The sequence below is a fragment of the Kogia breviceps genome, chromosome 1, assembly GCF_026419965.1.
Source record: "Kogia breviceps isolate mKogBre1 chromosome 1, mKogBre1 haplotype 1, whole genome shotgun sequence".
NCBI classification, from domain to species: Eukaryota; Metazoa; Chordata; class Mammalia; order Artiodactyla; family Physeteridae; genus Kogia; species Kogia breviceps.
Genome location: NC_081310.1, coordinates 156,308,066 through 156,324,320, shown reverse-complemented (window position 1 = coordinate 156,324,320; position 16,255 = coordinate 156,308,066). Strand labels below are relative to the sequence as shown.

Sequence of the window (16,255 nt, the reverse complement as noted above, 5' to 3'; positions counted from 1 at the left end):
ACTTACACACCCACAGTCTGGGTCAGAGGCCTCCCTATCACACTGACCTGGTCACACTGTGTAGTCATTGTTTCCCCCACTAGATTCCCCGGGAAGGGATCATATCTGGGTCCCAGGCACCCTGCACAATGTCTGCCCAGAGGGGTGTCCAGGTAACTGGGGGAGGAATGAGTCCTGACACCATCTCTGCAACCCTACCTCTCTCCTGACCACCTTATTCCTGCCCTCCACGCTCTGACCGCCCCCCCTTGCCCGTTCCCTTTCTCTCCTCCTCCCCTCCCCAGAGTGGAGAAGGAATGGAATGCCCTTTGCCTAAATCGGGCCCTTTCTGTGTGTCTCACTGGTCCCACCAGCATAAGGTGACCATCAAGAGGCCTTTGCGCTCCACCAGGCCCTGCGCGGGGCTCTGCCATAAAGCAAGAAATCGGAAACGGTTCTTCAACAAATGACTCTAAAACTCGACCAAATGGCATCCATATTAACCACCGCGAGGGGCCATTAAATCTGCCGGGCTCAGGGAAGGATGTCCGGTAAGGCAGCAATGAAAATGTGCATAGTCGAATGGAAAAGTCGGGGACCCTGCGGGCGCGCCTGCAGGGGCACAGCGCGGGCAAAGACGCAGCGCACAGGTCTGTGGAGATCACAAATCGCAAGGCCTGGGTTGCCGTGGCAGCGGTGGCAGTGGTGGCAGAAGCCGGTCTGGCCTGCCGGCGGGCGCGGAACACTCCTGCAGTCCGAGTCCCTCGAGGACCTCGCCGCGGCGGGCGGGCCAGCGCCATGGCCGCCAACTGGTTCACGGGCGCTCCCTTCGGGGGTGCAGAGCCACAGGTGGGGCGCGGCGGTGGCTTGGGGGAGAGAGGGCCCACCTACGGGAGGCTGGAGCCTGGGGGAGGGGGAGCGAGGGTGGGGTTATGTGTGGGGTGGGGGGTGGCGTAGGGCTGGCTGTGAGGGGTGGGGGCGGGACTTTCTATACCTCTCCTGCCTGCCGCACTTCCCTGCCCAGAGTCTTTTACCACCGTTATTAAGTTATTTAAAATCATTTCAGAAGCACCTACTATGTGCTGCTCAGAGAGGCCGAGTGGCCTGGCCCATAGTAGGTCACTCAGCCCAAAAGTCATGGGTAGAATTGCAGCCCAGGTGTCTTTCTTCATTCATACGTATGACATATATCGTGTGTATATCATATATATATACACCACCTATGATAGATGTATCATATCATAGGTGGTATATATATGTGATAGGTGATATATATATCTATATATCACCTACTATGTGCCAGGCACAGTTCTAGCATCTGGGGATAAAATAGTGAACAAAACAGCAAAGCCCTTGCTCATGAGCTTGCCTTCATATGGGAGGGGTGGTGGGAGTGGATAATAAACAAAAAAAGAAAAAGATATAAAATGTTTGCTAGTGATAAGGTCTATGGACAAAAAGGAAGTAGGGAGGAGGAGCCTGTGAGTGCAGGGGGTGGGGCGGCTGGTGGTTGCATTGAGAAGGTGATTTTGAGTAAAGGTTCCCAGCAGGGGTTTAGGGGACCAGACAAGGGTGGAATCTAGGGAGAGGGAGCCTGGAAGGACGAAGACCCTGAGGAGGCAGCAGCCCTGCTCATCCTTCATGGGTCAGCTCCAAAGTCACCTCCCGTGGGATGCCAACTCCCCAACCGCCCAGAACTGCCCTCATCAGGGCTGGGTGCCTCTCACTGGGCATCTGTCCCTCCCAGGTTTGACGTCTCTGCTGTCTATCCCAACTAGAAGAAGGTCAGCACCTTCAGGGAGGCCCCGTACTCCAGGGTTTACTCTGTGGACGCGGTGAGTTTGCATAGCTTCCCGAGTCTCGCACGTGGTCTGGTCACTGCCCCTCCGAGTCCCTCACCGTGACAGATGAGCTGATCTGTGTAAGGGGGGCACACCCTCTATGTGCCCTCAGCCCACAGCTCAGAGCTTGACTCAGAGCTGGGGCCTCAATGTGTTTGATAAACGCAGGACTGTAGTGAAAACAGCATGGGTCGGATCCACGGAGACCTGGGTTCCACTTGCAGCTCTTGCACAGACTGGCTGCGGGCCCTCTCTGAAGTGTAAGGGGTCCAGTGACAGACGACGTCATGGTTGCACCTTGAGGGCCAGGCTCGGGGCTGGGGGAGGGGCCCCCAGAGGGGTATTGCCTGTCCACTCCCAGGTCAGGGTGACAGCTTGGCGAGGACTTGCTCTGTGGGTGGACTTGTGGGTGCGGCTGGCCTCGCTCGGTCTGTGCTCTGACTCAGTCCCACATAAGACCTGGGACCTATGGCTGCAAGGACACCTGCTTCAGCACCAAGAAGTTGAAGAAGGAGGTGGGCACAGGCTGCGCCAAGGCCCAGGAAGCCACCCGGCTGACGCAGCTGGCCCACTTCCAGTACCGGGCCATCCTGAAAGAGAAGCGGCAGCAGGTGAGGCCCCTGGGGCCCCACCCTGCCCTACCGCTGGTGCCAGATCCTCCTGCCCAGTCCTGCCTGCCCCCAGGGTGGCCTGCAGTGTCCTCCCAGGCCCAGGTAGAGCTCATCCTTTAAGGAACACATCCTCGCCTGGGCTCCTGCCCGCGTGGACACTCCCAAGTGTAAAGTTTTCACCTCTGCTCTCTTCTCTTAGAGCAGAAGGAAGAGCTGGGGCCTGGCTCCTACAACTCCAAAGACTTCTTAGAAGAGTTGCAGGAGAACCGGGCAGCACCCAGGGGCTGCTCAGCTCTGGGGAGTTTCACTTCCGAGGACTCGTTGAGGTAGGTGTGCTCATACACGGAGTGGGCTCCCTCCTACCCTCTGCTCTGTCCGAAGAGCATGCAGCCTGGGTGGGGCTGGAAGCGCCCTTTCTCCTACCATTCTTCCCAGGCTTGGCCAGGCTCTCTTCTGGGACCCCACAGCCCCTCTGCTTTCCAGTGCCACAGGTTTCAGCCCACTGGCTGTCGTAGGTTTCTGCGTCTCCCCCACCAGACCAGGAGCTCCCTACCGGCAGGGATGGGTCTGATTCTTCTTTGAGTCCCTGACACAGAGCCAGGCATACATTAGGTGCTCAACAAACTCCTCCATATCTATAGCCAACCAGCCAGCCAGCAAACAATGGTTGAGCGCCCTCTAGTGCCACATACTGTTCCAGGCCCTGGGGATCCAGCAGTGATGAAGACAAGGTCCCTGCCCTCATGGAGCTGTGGTCCTAGTGGTAGAAACAACAGTACAGAGAAGCAAATCACATATAATGAGGGCCATGAGGAAAAATGAGACAGGGAGAGATGGCGAATGATGATGTGCCATTTATAGGGTAGTCAGGGAAGACCTCTGGGAGGAGGTGTCATTCGAGCAAAAGCTTTGGTAGGTGAGCAATGGAGACTCACGGAATCTGTGAGTGAGGGTGGAGGAGGCAAGAGCAGAGGGGTGAGGACCAGGACATGAGGCCCTTCTGGCGAGGTGAGGGCCTCGGGTTTGATTCCAGGTGCTGTGGGAGGACAGTGGAGGGGGGTTTTGATGGGCGGGCGTACTGAGTGGCATGCTTGTGGGGGAGGGGGTCGGAGGCATCCAGATGGGAGGTGACTGTGGTGAGAGCTGGGGGTGGCAGGAGGGCTGCTGTGGCATCGGTGTGGGTCGGGCTGAGTGGGGTTCAGGCTCCATAGGGTCGTGCGGGCAAAGGCAGGAGTCACGCCCACAACGCTGCCAGTGCTGCCCCTCCTCCCCTGCCCCTCACGCTCTCTGGGCAGGACACTCACTCCTCAAAGTGAGGCAAAGCACTCGCCCTGTGCTTTGCTCCTTCTCTTCCCTCTACCAGAAGTGCCATTCTGCCCCCAGCGGCCCCTTCACCTAAGGACCCCCCCGCTTACCCCTCAGCTCTCAGCTCCGAGGTCTGACCTGACCCCATGAGGTGCCATCTGCCTTTCCCAGGAGCCCCGATTGTGGCTGTGGGTTCAGTGTCTCTCCCCCAGTGCACAGCAGCCCCCGAGGGTGGACCACATCTGCCCGGTTGGTTCGCTGCAGAATCCCCAGGTCCTAGCAGCGCCCGGCACATAGTAGGCACGTGATAAGTCTTTGTGGACTAAGCCCACGCCTGCCTACTAAGTACTGGTTCTCCAAAACACTCTAATTGTTTATAACCACTCCAGGCGAGGCCCTGGAGTCTCGGAGAGGGTAAACATCTTGCCCCAGTGGGCCAAATGGGCAAACCCCAAGCCAGGGCCTTTCCTCCACACCTCACCACCGTGAAACCTTCTATGGAGCCTGGGAATTACTCCTTGCCTCGTTCAGGGGATGTGCACATGCATCCTCGGTGCAGAAGCTGTAACTGCTCTGTGGGGACAGGGGCTGCCTGGAGGCACTGAAAAAATGAGTGATTACCTTCAGGTCTAAAGGAATAATCGCCGACACTTAATGCAGCACTTGCCACGTGCCAGACACTGTTCTCAGCACTTGAGTGTACTAAGTAATGTAATCTTCACCACAACCCTGTGAAGCAGGCACTATCATCGCCACTTTACAGACAGGAAACGAGCACAGAGAGGTTAAGTGACTGCCCAAGGTCACAGAGCTACTAAGCGGCAGAGGCAGGACTGAGTCCAAGGTGTCCACACATAACAACTGCACTTGACCCATAGGCTGGGCTCACTTGGATTGTTCCTTGACCATCTGTGGAGGACAGGATCTAATGGCGGAGCCCAGCCCCACTGAAGGCAGAGGAGTTGGGGGAACAAATCAGACGCTGTCTGTTTCCTCCTTTCCCCGGTCCCCAGCGCTGGAGCATCTGCGAGGGTTGGCCGAGCAGGGTGAAGGGCCCACGGCCTGTCCCTCCGTTCCAGCTGTCTCTTCTCCTCTCTGGTCCCCACATCTGCTCCTGCAGTAACCTCACTGGGCCCTGCGGGATTTCCCCGAGCCACTCTCCTGGGCTCAGGGCTGGACAGAAAGTTCAAGGAGGTGGCACTGCCCCAGTGGGCAGAAGGCAGCCCAGGGAGAGCTCACATCCAAGGCCTGACTTTCTCAGCTGTCATCTTGCTCTGGGCTGGGAACCTGATGGCCTCCTCTGGCCTCTGGTCCCTCCAGTTGTCCCCCCAGTGTGGGTGGGACAGGCCTACAAATGCCACCTGTGCAGGGTGCTGACTTCTCCATGGGGGCCTCCCCAGTGCCAGTGCCAAAGCTGTGGGTGCCTGCTTTGGGTCCTGTGAATCCTTCCCCAGAGCAGATGGGCTGTTGAAGCACATCCCCTGCAAAGCCATTGCCTTCTCTGCTGGCGCTGGGCTCTGCCTCCATCCTCCTCCTAGTAGGCTCTGCCCTCCCTTGGTTTTGGGGACACTGGGCTCTCTGTCCTTGGAGCTCCTCCACCAGTCTCCCTCCATGGCTTCTCTTTCCCAGGCCCTGCCCTCCCCACCACCCTCTGTGGGGTGTTCTCTCTTGCGCAGCCAGGCTCCATGCACATGGCTTCAGATCCCCACCCCGGGGTCCTCCAGGCTCCTCAAACTCTGCATGCCCCCCTCCTGCCACATCAGCGTCTCCCACAGGCCTGCTCTTCCTGGGCAATGGCGCCGCCCAGAAGCCAGAGCCAGAGACCCATGGGCACCTTGTTCCTCTGTAGTCACGGGGGTCTGTGCTTCTGTCTCCCATCCTCCTCCTTCCTCCCCTTGACCTCCGCCCAAGCCCAAGCCACACTCCCCCTGCCCAGGGGCGCCCCCAGGACTGATTTCCTGGTCACCTACTATTGCCCCAGTCACCTTCCCAAGCGTCCTCATGCCTCAGAATCAAGTCTGGATGCCCCGCTTGGCCTTCAGGGCTTCCCATTCTCTTCCCAGTGTACCTTTCCCAACTGTCTCAAAGGTGCTCTTATGGCTCCCTCTACCTGGGACACCTGTCCCTCCCCTTCATCTTCTGGGAAGATGACTCTTCAAGGTCCACCTAAAAAAAAATCTTGTAAGTGGCCATTCCCACTTCCCCCAGAATTAAGCACTGCTGCCCGGGTCCCAGAAGCCCTGAAACATAACATTCTAGCTAAAGTCAGGGGTGTTCACATCAGCCCAGGTGTGTTACTGCACCTCTGAACCTGAAGGTTTGAAGGGAGAGAGGAGGCTTTTCCGACAGAGTGCCGGCACTGGGCTCCTCCTGGTCTGTGAGCTCCGGATCAGCAGCTCCACCCCTTTGTTATAACCCTGCCTTCTGAGGTCTCCCTAGACACCGTGGTGCTTATTTCTCTCCCACCTCTGGTGCCTGCACAGTGCCTGGGAAACAGTAGAAACTCAGAAGGATCATGCATGGATTTTGAAGTTAGAACCCTGTGCTGCCCCTTTCTGGAGGTGGGGCCTTGGACACAAGGTTTGCCTCTCTGAGACTCAGTTTCCCCATCTATTGACTGCAGGTGGCACTGATTTGATCTCATCAGGATGTCTCTAGGACCAAGATATTAAGGCTAGTAAAGCAGCCAGCACATGATGTTGAGACCCACCTTCCTACTTTGGGGCTTTTCTCCTGAACGTACCTGGAAACCCTGGGCCCTGGAAGGAGGCAGTGTGCGTTCTGGTTCCTCTGAGGGTGAACGAATCTGACGCCTGCCACGGCCTGACTACCCACCCTCTCTGCCAGGCGTGGTTCTGGGCTGCGTCCTGGGAGGTTCCAGGGACTCGAGGTAGGCAGGGCTGAGCCATCTGTGGAGTGGCAGCGATCCCGTGTGGCTAAAAGGTGCAAAGCAGCAGAAAACCTCCTGCCGGGTCTTGACCCAGCGATGGCTACCCACTCACCCACCTCTACTGCAGGGTGGCTCTTCTCATTCCACCTACAAAGGCCATATTTCCGACCCTGGCAGTCGAGGCTCCAGTTGCTCATTCCAGCCACAATTCTCAACCTCTCCTACCTCTTCCTCTCCTCTCCCGCCCCGCCAAGACAGGCACCCCACCCTGACTTATTAGGTGTTGGCACCCACTATGGGCTGGGCACGTGCAGGAGGCTTTATAGACGTTATTTCATATCGTCCTCATTACCTTGGAAGAAAGTTCTACTATCCCTGTGCTTGAAATGTGGACCATGAGGCTAAGAAGGGTTAAGTGGCATGCCCAAGGTCACTCAGCTAGGAAGCAGTGGAGTCAGGATTCGAACCCAGGACTCCAGATCCCTCCAGGTCGCAGCACTGTTCACAGCACGGTGGGAAACCCATTCCTGTAAACGTAGGGCTATAACACAGGGGTGTAATGGTTGGGATTTCCGAGACCACCAAAGCAAGCAGCTGTCTGGGGTGATCAGGGAAGGAAGGCTTCATTCCCAGGAGGGATGACATTCGAGCTGGCTTTGCAGGATTAGAAGAATTTTCCAAGGCCAAGAAGGCAGGAAGGGCATTTTGGGTGGCAGTAATGGCACACGCAAGCAAAAGCAAGGAGGTTGCCAGAAGGAGGTTGCATGGGTTTGGGGACCAGCAAGGACCTCACTTTGGCTGAAGCGTCAGGTGTAGGAAGGGAACAGTGAGGGGTAAGTTGGACAGACGAGTGGGGCCCCAGTGAAGGCTGAACTTGGAACTGAAGGTGTGAACGGTGGCAGAGGCTCAGAGGCCCACAGTGCTGTGTGTTTTGGGGGGCAGTTAACACACAGGGGCTCTGAAAATCCCGTTACCCTCTGGGGGGCCTCTCTTCCTCAGGTGCACTCAGCAGCACAAGGAGTGGGACTGACGGCCTTTATGTCCCTCCCTCTCACCCCCAGAACTACTATCTAGGCCCTGGAAATTATGGGGAGAAGGGCAACCCATACACGAAGCTGGAGGAGGGTGCCTGGAACTGGTCTCCTTCCAAGGGCCTCAGGTGCAGGATGACCAACAAACCGCCCCCCTTGGCTCATCAGGTATCCCCCTACCCTGGCCAGGCCTCGCCCACCTTCCTGCGCAGACCTGGGGGGGACTCCAGGGCAGATGGGGAAACCGAGTCCCCGAGGGGGTGATGGACCTTCAGGGATTGTCCTCTGTGCTCTGTTCCAGGGGAGCACTCTGGCACTGGGCACCTACACTTTTAAAAGTGGCATCGATGGGCTTCCCTGGTGGCGCAGTGGTTGAGAATCCGCCTGCCGATGCAGGGGACACGGGTTCGAGCCCCGGTCCGGGAAGATCCCACATGCCGCGGAGCGGCTGGGCCCGTGAGCCATGGCCGCTGAGCCTGCGCGTCCGGAGCCTGTGCTCCGCAACGGGAGAGGCCACAACAGTGAGAGGCCCGTGTACCACAAAAAAAAAAAAAAAAAAAAAAAAAAAAAAAAAAAAAAAAGTGGCATCGAGGCGTACCTGGCACGATCCATGGGCACCCGCGTCCTCTATGACACTTTCTCTTGTGACCGAAGCAAGCCCCAGCCTTATGGACATTACTCTGTGCAGGTGTGTACCCAGGCGGGCTATGCCTTCCCTGGCAGGAAAACAGGCCTCACCTATCCACAGCACCCTGTGTGCCAGGCTCTGTGCAGGACTCTTCCCCTTCCCAGCTAAGGCAGGGTAAGGTGCCTTGTGTTAGAGGAGGAGACTGAGGCTAGCCACACAGCTGGTAGGGGCAGAACCAGGATTGAACCTCACGGCATCCGTCTGGCTTCACCTCCAGTCCCCTCTCCTCTGTACCAGCACGAATTGCAGGGGAGGTGCAGGGAGCCACAGTGCCAGGTCTGGATGGGAGACAGGCTGCCAGGCCTGCAGGGACCTGGATGGTGCAGGCCTGGGTGTCCTGCTGTTTCAGAGACACTTCCCAGCCATCTCAGACCCAGCTAAGCTGACTGGGTTAGTGGCAGAGAACTGGAGTGCTGGGAGGGGAAGCTGAGGTAGAATTTTAGCTTGATTCCCCACTTTCCTGCACCAGTCACATTCCTGTTGTGTGATCCCTAGCACCGTGGGCTTTGCTTTCATAGTAATTGGACTTAAGTATTTGTCTGTTTATTTTGTCTCTACTGTGCCTTCACTCATGTGTGCCTTGGGCCAGGTAATCGTCTAGGTGCAGGGGAATCTGTCCCAGTGGTGCTTACTTTCTAGTGCAAAAAGAAACACAATCACAAGTGAAAACAATATAGAATGTTAGCAGGGAGTGGGTGTTGTGGTAAAGGCATCAGGAAGCGGGGGTGGTGAAATGTTGAAATTCTTTGGGATCAGCTGGTAAATAGCCACTGAATGAGCCCTGCAACCTGGCTCCTCCCTGGGGCTTCCCAGGCCTCCCCATGACCAGCTCCTAAGGTGTCCTGCCAGTATAGCAGGGGCCCCAGATGCTCCGTAGGCCCTAGAGCCAATGCCCAGGCCACAGGATATTATTTTGTGTTATCTAAAAAATAGACATTTTAAAGAGCAGTTTTAGGTTCACAGCAAAACTGAGCAGGAAGTACAGGGTTCTCATGTCCCCTCTGTCCCCCCTACATGCCCAGGCCCCCACTATCAATAATCAGCACCAGAGGGGAACAGTTTTTACTATCAGTGAATCTACATTGACACATTATTATCACCGAAAGTCCATGGGTTACATTAGGGTTCACTCAGTGTTGTACATTCAATGGGTTTGGACAGATATATAATGACATGTATCCACCATCATAGTATCATACAGAGTAGTTTTGCTGCCCTAAGAATCCTGAGTGTTCCCCCGTCACACCGGTTTTTAAATATTTGGACTATCGCTCCTGCTTAGAACAGTGCCTGACTCAGTAAATGTCCACAAAACAAGCAAAAGAAAGAAGAAATGGATGAAGGCAAGCTAGGCTGCAGGGCACCGCACGGAGGAGGGGCTGTTAGAGACCCCATCAGACTGACCCCACCCCTGGCTGGGGGGCTTCGTCTCTGTCGCTCAGGTCATTGTGGACTGGCCTGGCCATGGGACAGTGGCAGGCATGGGGGAGAGTGATGCCTCATTGGACCACTGCTTGTCTCTGATTGTGGTAAGGGTCCAGAATTGCAGCTCTTGCTTTTCCTGATATAACAGATATTCTTTTTCCTCCTCTGTTTCTCAGAAAAAACGGCCCAGGGAACTGATGAATTTCAAGAGCTTCGTGGAAGAACTTAACTCATGTCACAATAAGAAGCGTGGAGTTGGGCTTCCCTGGTGGCGCAGTGATTGAGTGTCCGCCTGCCGATGCAGGGGACACGGGTTCATGCCCCGGTCCAGGAAGATCCCACATGCCGCGGAGAGGCTGGGCCCGTGAGCCATGGCCGCTGAGCCTGCGTGTCCGGAGCCTGTGCTCCGCAACGGGAGAGGCCACAACAGTGAGAGCCCGCGTACCACACACACACACACACACACACACACACACACACACACACACACACACACACACACACACAAAGCATGGAGTTTTTTCAAAAGTTCTCCGCAACCCGGAAGCCCCTCCAGAAAGAATTTATTGGGCCACCCTTAGCCAGTGTCCCCCAAAACTAGTCACTGTCCCTCTATGGCCTTCCTTCCTTCTTCTCTTGGAAGGGGGCTTTCCTGCGGGGGCAGGGTGGGGTGGAAGTGGCTATTTCAGCTGAAAGCTCACCCTTGGATACCAGACTCACCTGGTTCCCTATCCTGGTCTTGTACTTACTAGTCACATTGGATCAGTGTCTGTCATTCTCTGAGCCTTGGTTTTCATGCTTGTCCCTTGAGCGTGACCAGGTGGCTGTGAGAATTCAGTGAGGTTAGTACTAGAGCCTATGGCATGGAGCCTGGCACCCGGGAAGTGCCCAGTGGGCATTGATCTCTGACCCTCCCTCCCCTGCAGAGAGGATTAGGGGGAAACTGGAGCGGGATCAAGTGAGAATAAGGGGTCTGCGCGACAGAGGGCCACACACCTGTTCTGTTTAGGGGAGAGGTGGGCTCCTTTCTGGGGGCTCGGCAGCCAGTGGTCTGAGTAGGCTCTGGACATTAGTCCACCCCCAAGCAGGTTCTGCCCCCCCAGGGAGGGAACTGCTAAGGGCTTGGGAAGGTGGGCATGTCCAGAGGAATGAAAAAGGGTACCAACATTTCCTGAATACCTGCTCTGGGGCGGGCACCGTTCAGCCCCCTGGAGGGAGGGATTGTCTTTTACATTTCATGAAAGGAAACTGAGGCCCAGAGATAGGAAGGGATTTGCCCAGGCTCCCAGCAAGGGCGAGAAGGAGCCAAGATTGGAGCCCAGCTCATTTAGCTGCCAAGTCCGTGTGGCTTCTACTCCCCAGGCTGGGGTCTGGAGCACCTCTCTGGACCCTGCCAGACTGGGAGGGCCCTTGGGAACCTGGAAAGAGGTTTCAGGCTGATGGATGGGCATAGAGTGGGTGGCAGAGGTCACGAGAGTACCGCAGGGCCCCTTCACCCCCAGAGGATGGGTTCCTGGTAAGTTGGGAGGTGGCCAGATACCTCCCACCATCCTTGGCTCAAGTCTCAGGGCTGCCAGGGGGGTGAGGTCAGCTGCCCGGAGCCCTCATCAGGCCTGGCCCCAGGCTGACCACCGCCAGACCTCGCCAAGCTTTCAGCCTTTGTTCCTCACCTCTAGGTCACGTCTGGTCCCAGTAAGTGGCTTCCTCCGGAGAAGGAATGCAAACACACATCAACCAACCACCATTCCTGCTGTCTCCCAAGCGGATAGGCATAAAGGCCTCCCAGATGATTCTGGGGACCTGGGTGAGTGGGTCTGGGTAGGGGATACACAGTGAGGAGCAGGGAACCCTCTCCTAACTCTACAGGCAGCTACAAGTTCTCCTTCCCCCCCACCCCCCACCCGGGAACTGGTGCTCTGAGAGAGCCAATCCCACCTCTTTTTTTTCTACCAGGGACTAACACCCACTCCCACTGTCTCATTTCTCTAAGGCAGTGGTTTTTCAAACTTGAGCGGGCATTAGCCTCACCTGGAGGGCTTGCGCCACGCCAGAACTTCTGATTCAGTAAGCCTGGAGTGGGGCCTGGGAACTTACATTTCTAATGAGTTCTCAGGTGATGCTGATACTGCTGTTCCAGGGACAAGTTTGAGAACCACTGTGCTAATGGACATCACCCAGAGCCACCCCACTCTTATTTTCTAGGGAAATGCTCCCTCCATTCTCTTCATATTTGTCTTGAGGCCTCAGGGTGCAGCTCGGGGAGTTGGCCCATTTCTCATCTCTGGTTGAGCAAGGACCCTCTCCTTCCCCTCCCCTCTCCTCCCCCTCCCCTCTCCTCCCCCTCCCCTCTCCTCCCCCTCCCCTCTCCTCCCCCTCCCCAGAGGCAGCCATCCCCCATATATGATGTAATCTTCGGTTTGTTGGTGTTCTTGTAAGACAGCTAAGCTCTTGCCTTCGTGTGCCTGCCTTCTTCATTCACCAGATGGCATTGGGCACCAGCCTCATTCCGTTGCTCATTCCTGTCCTTCATTTTTTAAGCCCACCTTTTACTGGGGTCTAATAACCATACAGAAAGGAGCATGAATCCTAAGTGAAGAGCTCCATGAATTGTCACAAAATGGACTCACCATGTAACCACCCCCCAGAGGGTTGAAGGGCACGTTTCCAGCACCCCAGGGCCACCCCTCAACCTCCCTCTCCATCAGGTGGTTCCTCTCCTGACTTCCAGTAGTGCAGGTTAGTTTGGCGTGGTTTTGAACAGCTGTTTGTTTTTTTAATTAATTGAGATATTTAATAGACAGTGCAAACCATAGTTTCATCTGATTATAAATGTATGAGTTATCCATCAGTTATCACAAACAGCAACAAGGACCTTACAGCTACGTTAGAAAAATGTATAGCTGGTATTTAATTCTAACAATCTCACGTGTTCTCAAGAGAACACCATCCATTTCAAATCAGTGTCACAAACTCCAAAAAGACCAGGGGAGTGGGAGTGAGGAGTGGGCCAGAGTGGGAATCACAGGGGCCAGTACACAGGTGATGGACAGAAATACAGCTCTCAAGGAAACCAAAGTCAGATGCATTATTACAGCTAAGGACAAGGAAAAGCTTATGGCTTTTAAAAAACAACTCCTGGGCTTCCCTGGTGGCGCAGTGTTTGGGAGTCTGCCTGCCGATGAAGGGGACACGGGTTCGTGCCCCGGTCCGGGAAGATCCCACATGCCGCGCGGAGCGGCTGGGCCCGTGAGCCATGGCCGCTGAGCCTGCTTGTCCGGAGCAATTACAATAAAAACTCTATATCAAAACCTATATAATATTGTCAAAGCACCCATCAGAGGAAAATTCATAGCTTTAATAGCTTTTAATATTAAATATGAAAGATTGAAACCAACAGAAGCAATCATTCAACTCTAGAAGTTTAAAAAAGTCAAAATAAATTTAAAACTAAGGCAGGAGTAAAGAATTAATGAGAACAAATCGAGTCTGGAAGGATGGAGGTGCTCTCACTGGGGCCTCACAGCTCCTCCATGTTGATGTGCTATTGTCAATCCCTTCCTCGGCTGTAAGGTGCGGGCCACGACCCAGTGTGGGTGTGGATGGAAAAGTGTAGGGTCCACAGACTGCGAGGCTGCTGTAGAAAGGCAAAGAGCGATTGCCAGGGCTGTCTTCCCATCTCATACATGAGTGCCTGCAGAGGTGGGTGTGATGGAAATGGCTCAGAGGCCCGCAGCCAAACAGGCAGGGCAGGGACCAGGGCTCTGACTTAGATCCTGTACTTCAGCCTCTCCTCCTTGGCCAGGTTTGCAGAGGCCATGGGTGTGGAACACCACTTGGCCTTGAACAGTTTGCTGTCTTCAGTCCAGGCGAGGGAGGGCGTGTGCGGGAGAGTTGTAAAGTCTCCTTCTGGAATGTGTAGTGGCAGCTAATCTTTCTCACCTTTCACTGCCAAGCCTCACCTGCTTCTTCCTGCCAAACCGCTGGTTCTGGGCTTCCAGCTAGGTAGCCTGGGATTTGACTCCTGTGTGGAAAGGCAGACTTTTGCTTTCCATTATTTAGAGCTATACACATAGTAGGTGCTTCATAAATGTGGCTGATGGACCAATGGAGCAAGTTTTCCACCTGGTCATTTTTCTGGCTCTTACAGCCTGGTCTCTTTACTCCATCTGGCCACCCTCTGGCTGTGTGGACATGCTCACTTTGCACTCCAGCCAGGCCACGCTTTGGCCACACTGTGATCTGTTCTGGAAACACTCTTCTCCTAGTTTCTGTCTGGAAAATTCCTATTTATCCTCCACAACTCTGCTTAAATGTGAAGGCTTCCCTGATTTTTCCAGACAATGCCTCTTTATTCTCAGCCTCTTGTGCATTCCCAGTTTGGAGCACTTTCCCTTTATATTGTAATTATTTATTCACATGCCTGTGGTCCCTAGTAAACAGAACTTCTCTATTCTCAAACTCCAGTGTCTAGCTGGCACGTGTAGAGGGAGCTCAATGTATATTTGTTAAAGTATGAGTCAGTGCTGCACGCAAGGAAACTTCCAGTTCGATCTGGTAGAAGCTTATTTTTCCTAAGTTTTTTCACTTGACATTTTTTTGTGAAAAATTTAAACATACACCAAAATAGAAAGGATTTTACAGTGTACCCTTGTATATGCATCACTTAGATTCTACCATTAAAGTTTTATTCTTCTTGTTTTATGACATATCTTCCTGTCTGTTAATCTATTAATCACCTATCTATTATCATCTTTCTACCCATCTATTAGTTACCTTACAATCTGATAAATTTCAAAGTAAATGGCAGACATCAGTACTTCCTCCTACATACTTCAGTAGGCATATTAACTTTTTAGTATTTTTAACTAAAGTCACATTCCTTGTCCAGAAATCTGAAATTGAAATCATAAGTATCCATTTTTATAATAACAATAATAATAAATTCTTATATCACTAGAGTATATTTAAAATATTCCAAGTGATTTTTTATGTATTTATGTATACAATAACTTTAAAAGGTAGGAATTACTCTCAATATTTTTCAGTTGAGACAACTGAAATTTGGGGAGAGAAAGGGATTTCCTAAAGCTGCTGCTAGGCAACAGCATTCATGCATGTAATCTTCAAATATTAATTGAGAACTTGCTATGTGGCAGGCACATCTTGGGACATTGCAGAGGAGAACCAGACAGACAGCAGTTCTGTCCCAGAGTGGCTCCCACTTTTCTGGGGAAGGTACTCAACCCCCGTTCTACAGTTACAGGGCAGTGTGAGAAGGATGAGGGCAGGAGGGGCCTGGGACTTTTCTATGTCCAGAATGCTCTCCCCACTCTTTTACCCACAGCGTTCTGGAGGGTGAGACCAGGAGAGAAGGCCCTTTGAACCCAGGGAGGCTAAGGCACAGATAGCCTTCACCATGACCAGTCTTCCTGTCCTTGTCCCACCTGCTCACACCCGGTCACTCCCCTTTTACCTGCTGGGCCTCTGTGCATGCTGCTTTGGTGGAAGATATGGAAGTTTGAACAGGAAAGGGGGACTCTTAGGAAATTCAGCACAGAGTCCCCCTTCCCCAGGGTTCCAAGCTGTGTTCTTTCCACAAGTGTTCACTTCTTTCAGGGAGGAGAAAAATTAGGACAAAGGAAAGTGCATGAACAAAGGAAAGGAAGCCAAAAAGCTCAGGACCTGTCCGGAAAACCCTAGATGGTTCGCTTTGGATGATGCATGGAGTGTGTAAAGGGGACTCGCAGAGAATAAGACAGGTGGGATTGGTTAGGTCAGTCCTTAGAGGCCTTGATTGTGAAGCTAAGCTGCTCAGACTTTATCTGACCTGTGAGAAGCCACAGAAGGATTTTTGTAAAAGTTAGGTTTATAATAGTAAAACTTACAGCCAGTAAAATTCACCCTTTTTAGGTGTATAGCTCTATGAGATTTTTTTCCAGTTCTGTGAGTTTTGACAAATGTATATAGTCATGTAATTAATCACCCAAACAAGCAAGATAAAGGATATTACCATCACCCCTAAAAGTTTCCTTGTGCCATTTGTAGGCCCCAGCCCCTAGCAGCTACTGATGTGATTACCAGCCCTATAGTTTTGCCTTTTCCAGAATGTCATATAAATGGAATCATGCTGTATGTAGAATCTTGTTTCTTTCATTTTGCATGGTGTTCTTGAGATTCATCCATACTGTTGCTTATATTAGCAGTTTGTTCCTTTCTAATGCTGACTTGTGTTCTCTTGAATGGATATACCACAGTTTATCCACTTTCAAGGAGAGGGACATTTGGGTTGTTTCCAGTCTGGGCAATTTTGAATAAAGCTGCTATAAGCAATCCCATATAGGTCTTCATGTAGACATATGCTTTCATTCTTTTTGGTAAATATCTAGAGTAGGATTTCTAGGTCACTTGATAAATATATGTAGAATTTTATAAGAAACTGCCAAACTATTTTCTGAAAAGGTTCTATTCCCAGTAATAATGTATGT

The 16,255-nt window shown here is 53.2% G+C and overlaps 1 protein-coding gene across 1 annotated transcript; it reads left to right on the top strand.

Moving 5' to 3' along the window:
* The first annotated feature begins 561 nt into the window (after positions 1-561).
* CIMAP2 (ciliary microtubule associated protein 2) lies at positions 562-7,921 on the top strand. The gene is given in 7 exon segments (XM_059078175.2): positions 562-810; positions 812-828; positions 1,727-1,814; positions 2,267-2,431; positions 2,636-2,693; positions 2,696-2,757; positions 7,688-7,921. Coding segments are annotated over 7 exon segments (873 nt in total).
* Positions 7,922-16,255: the final 8,334 nt, after the last annotated feature.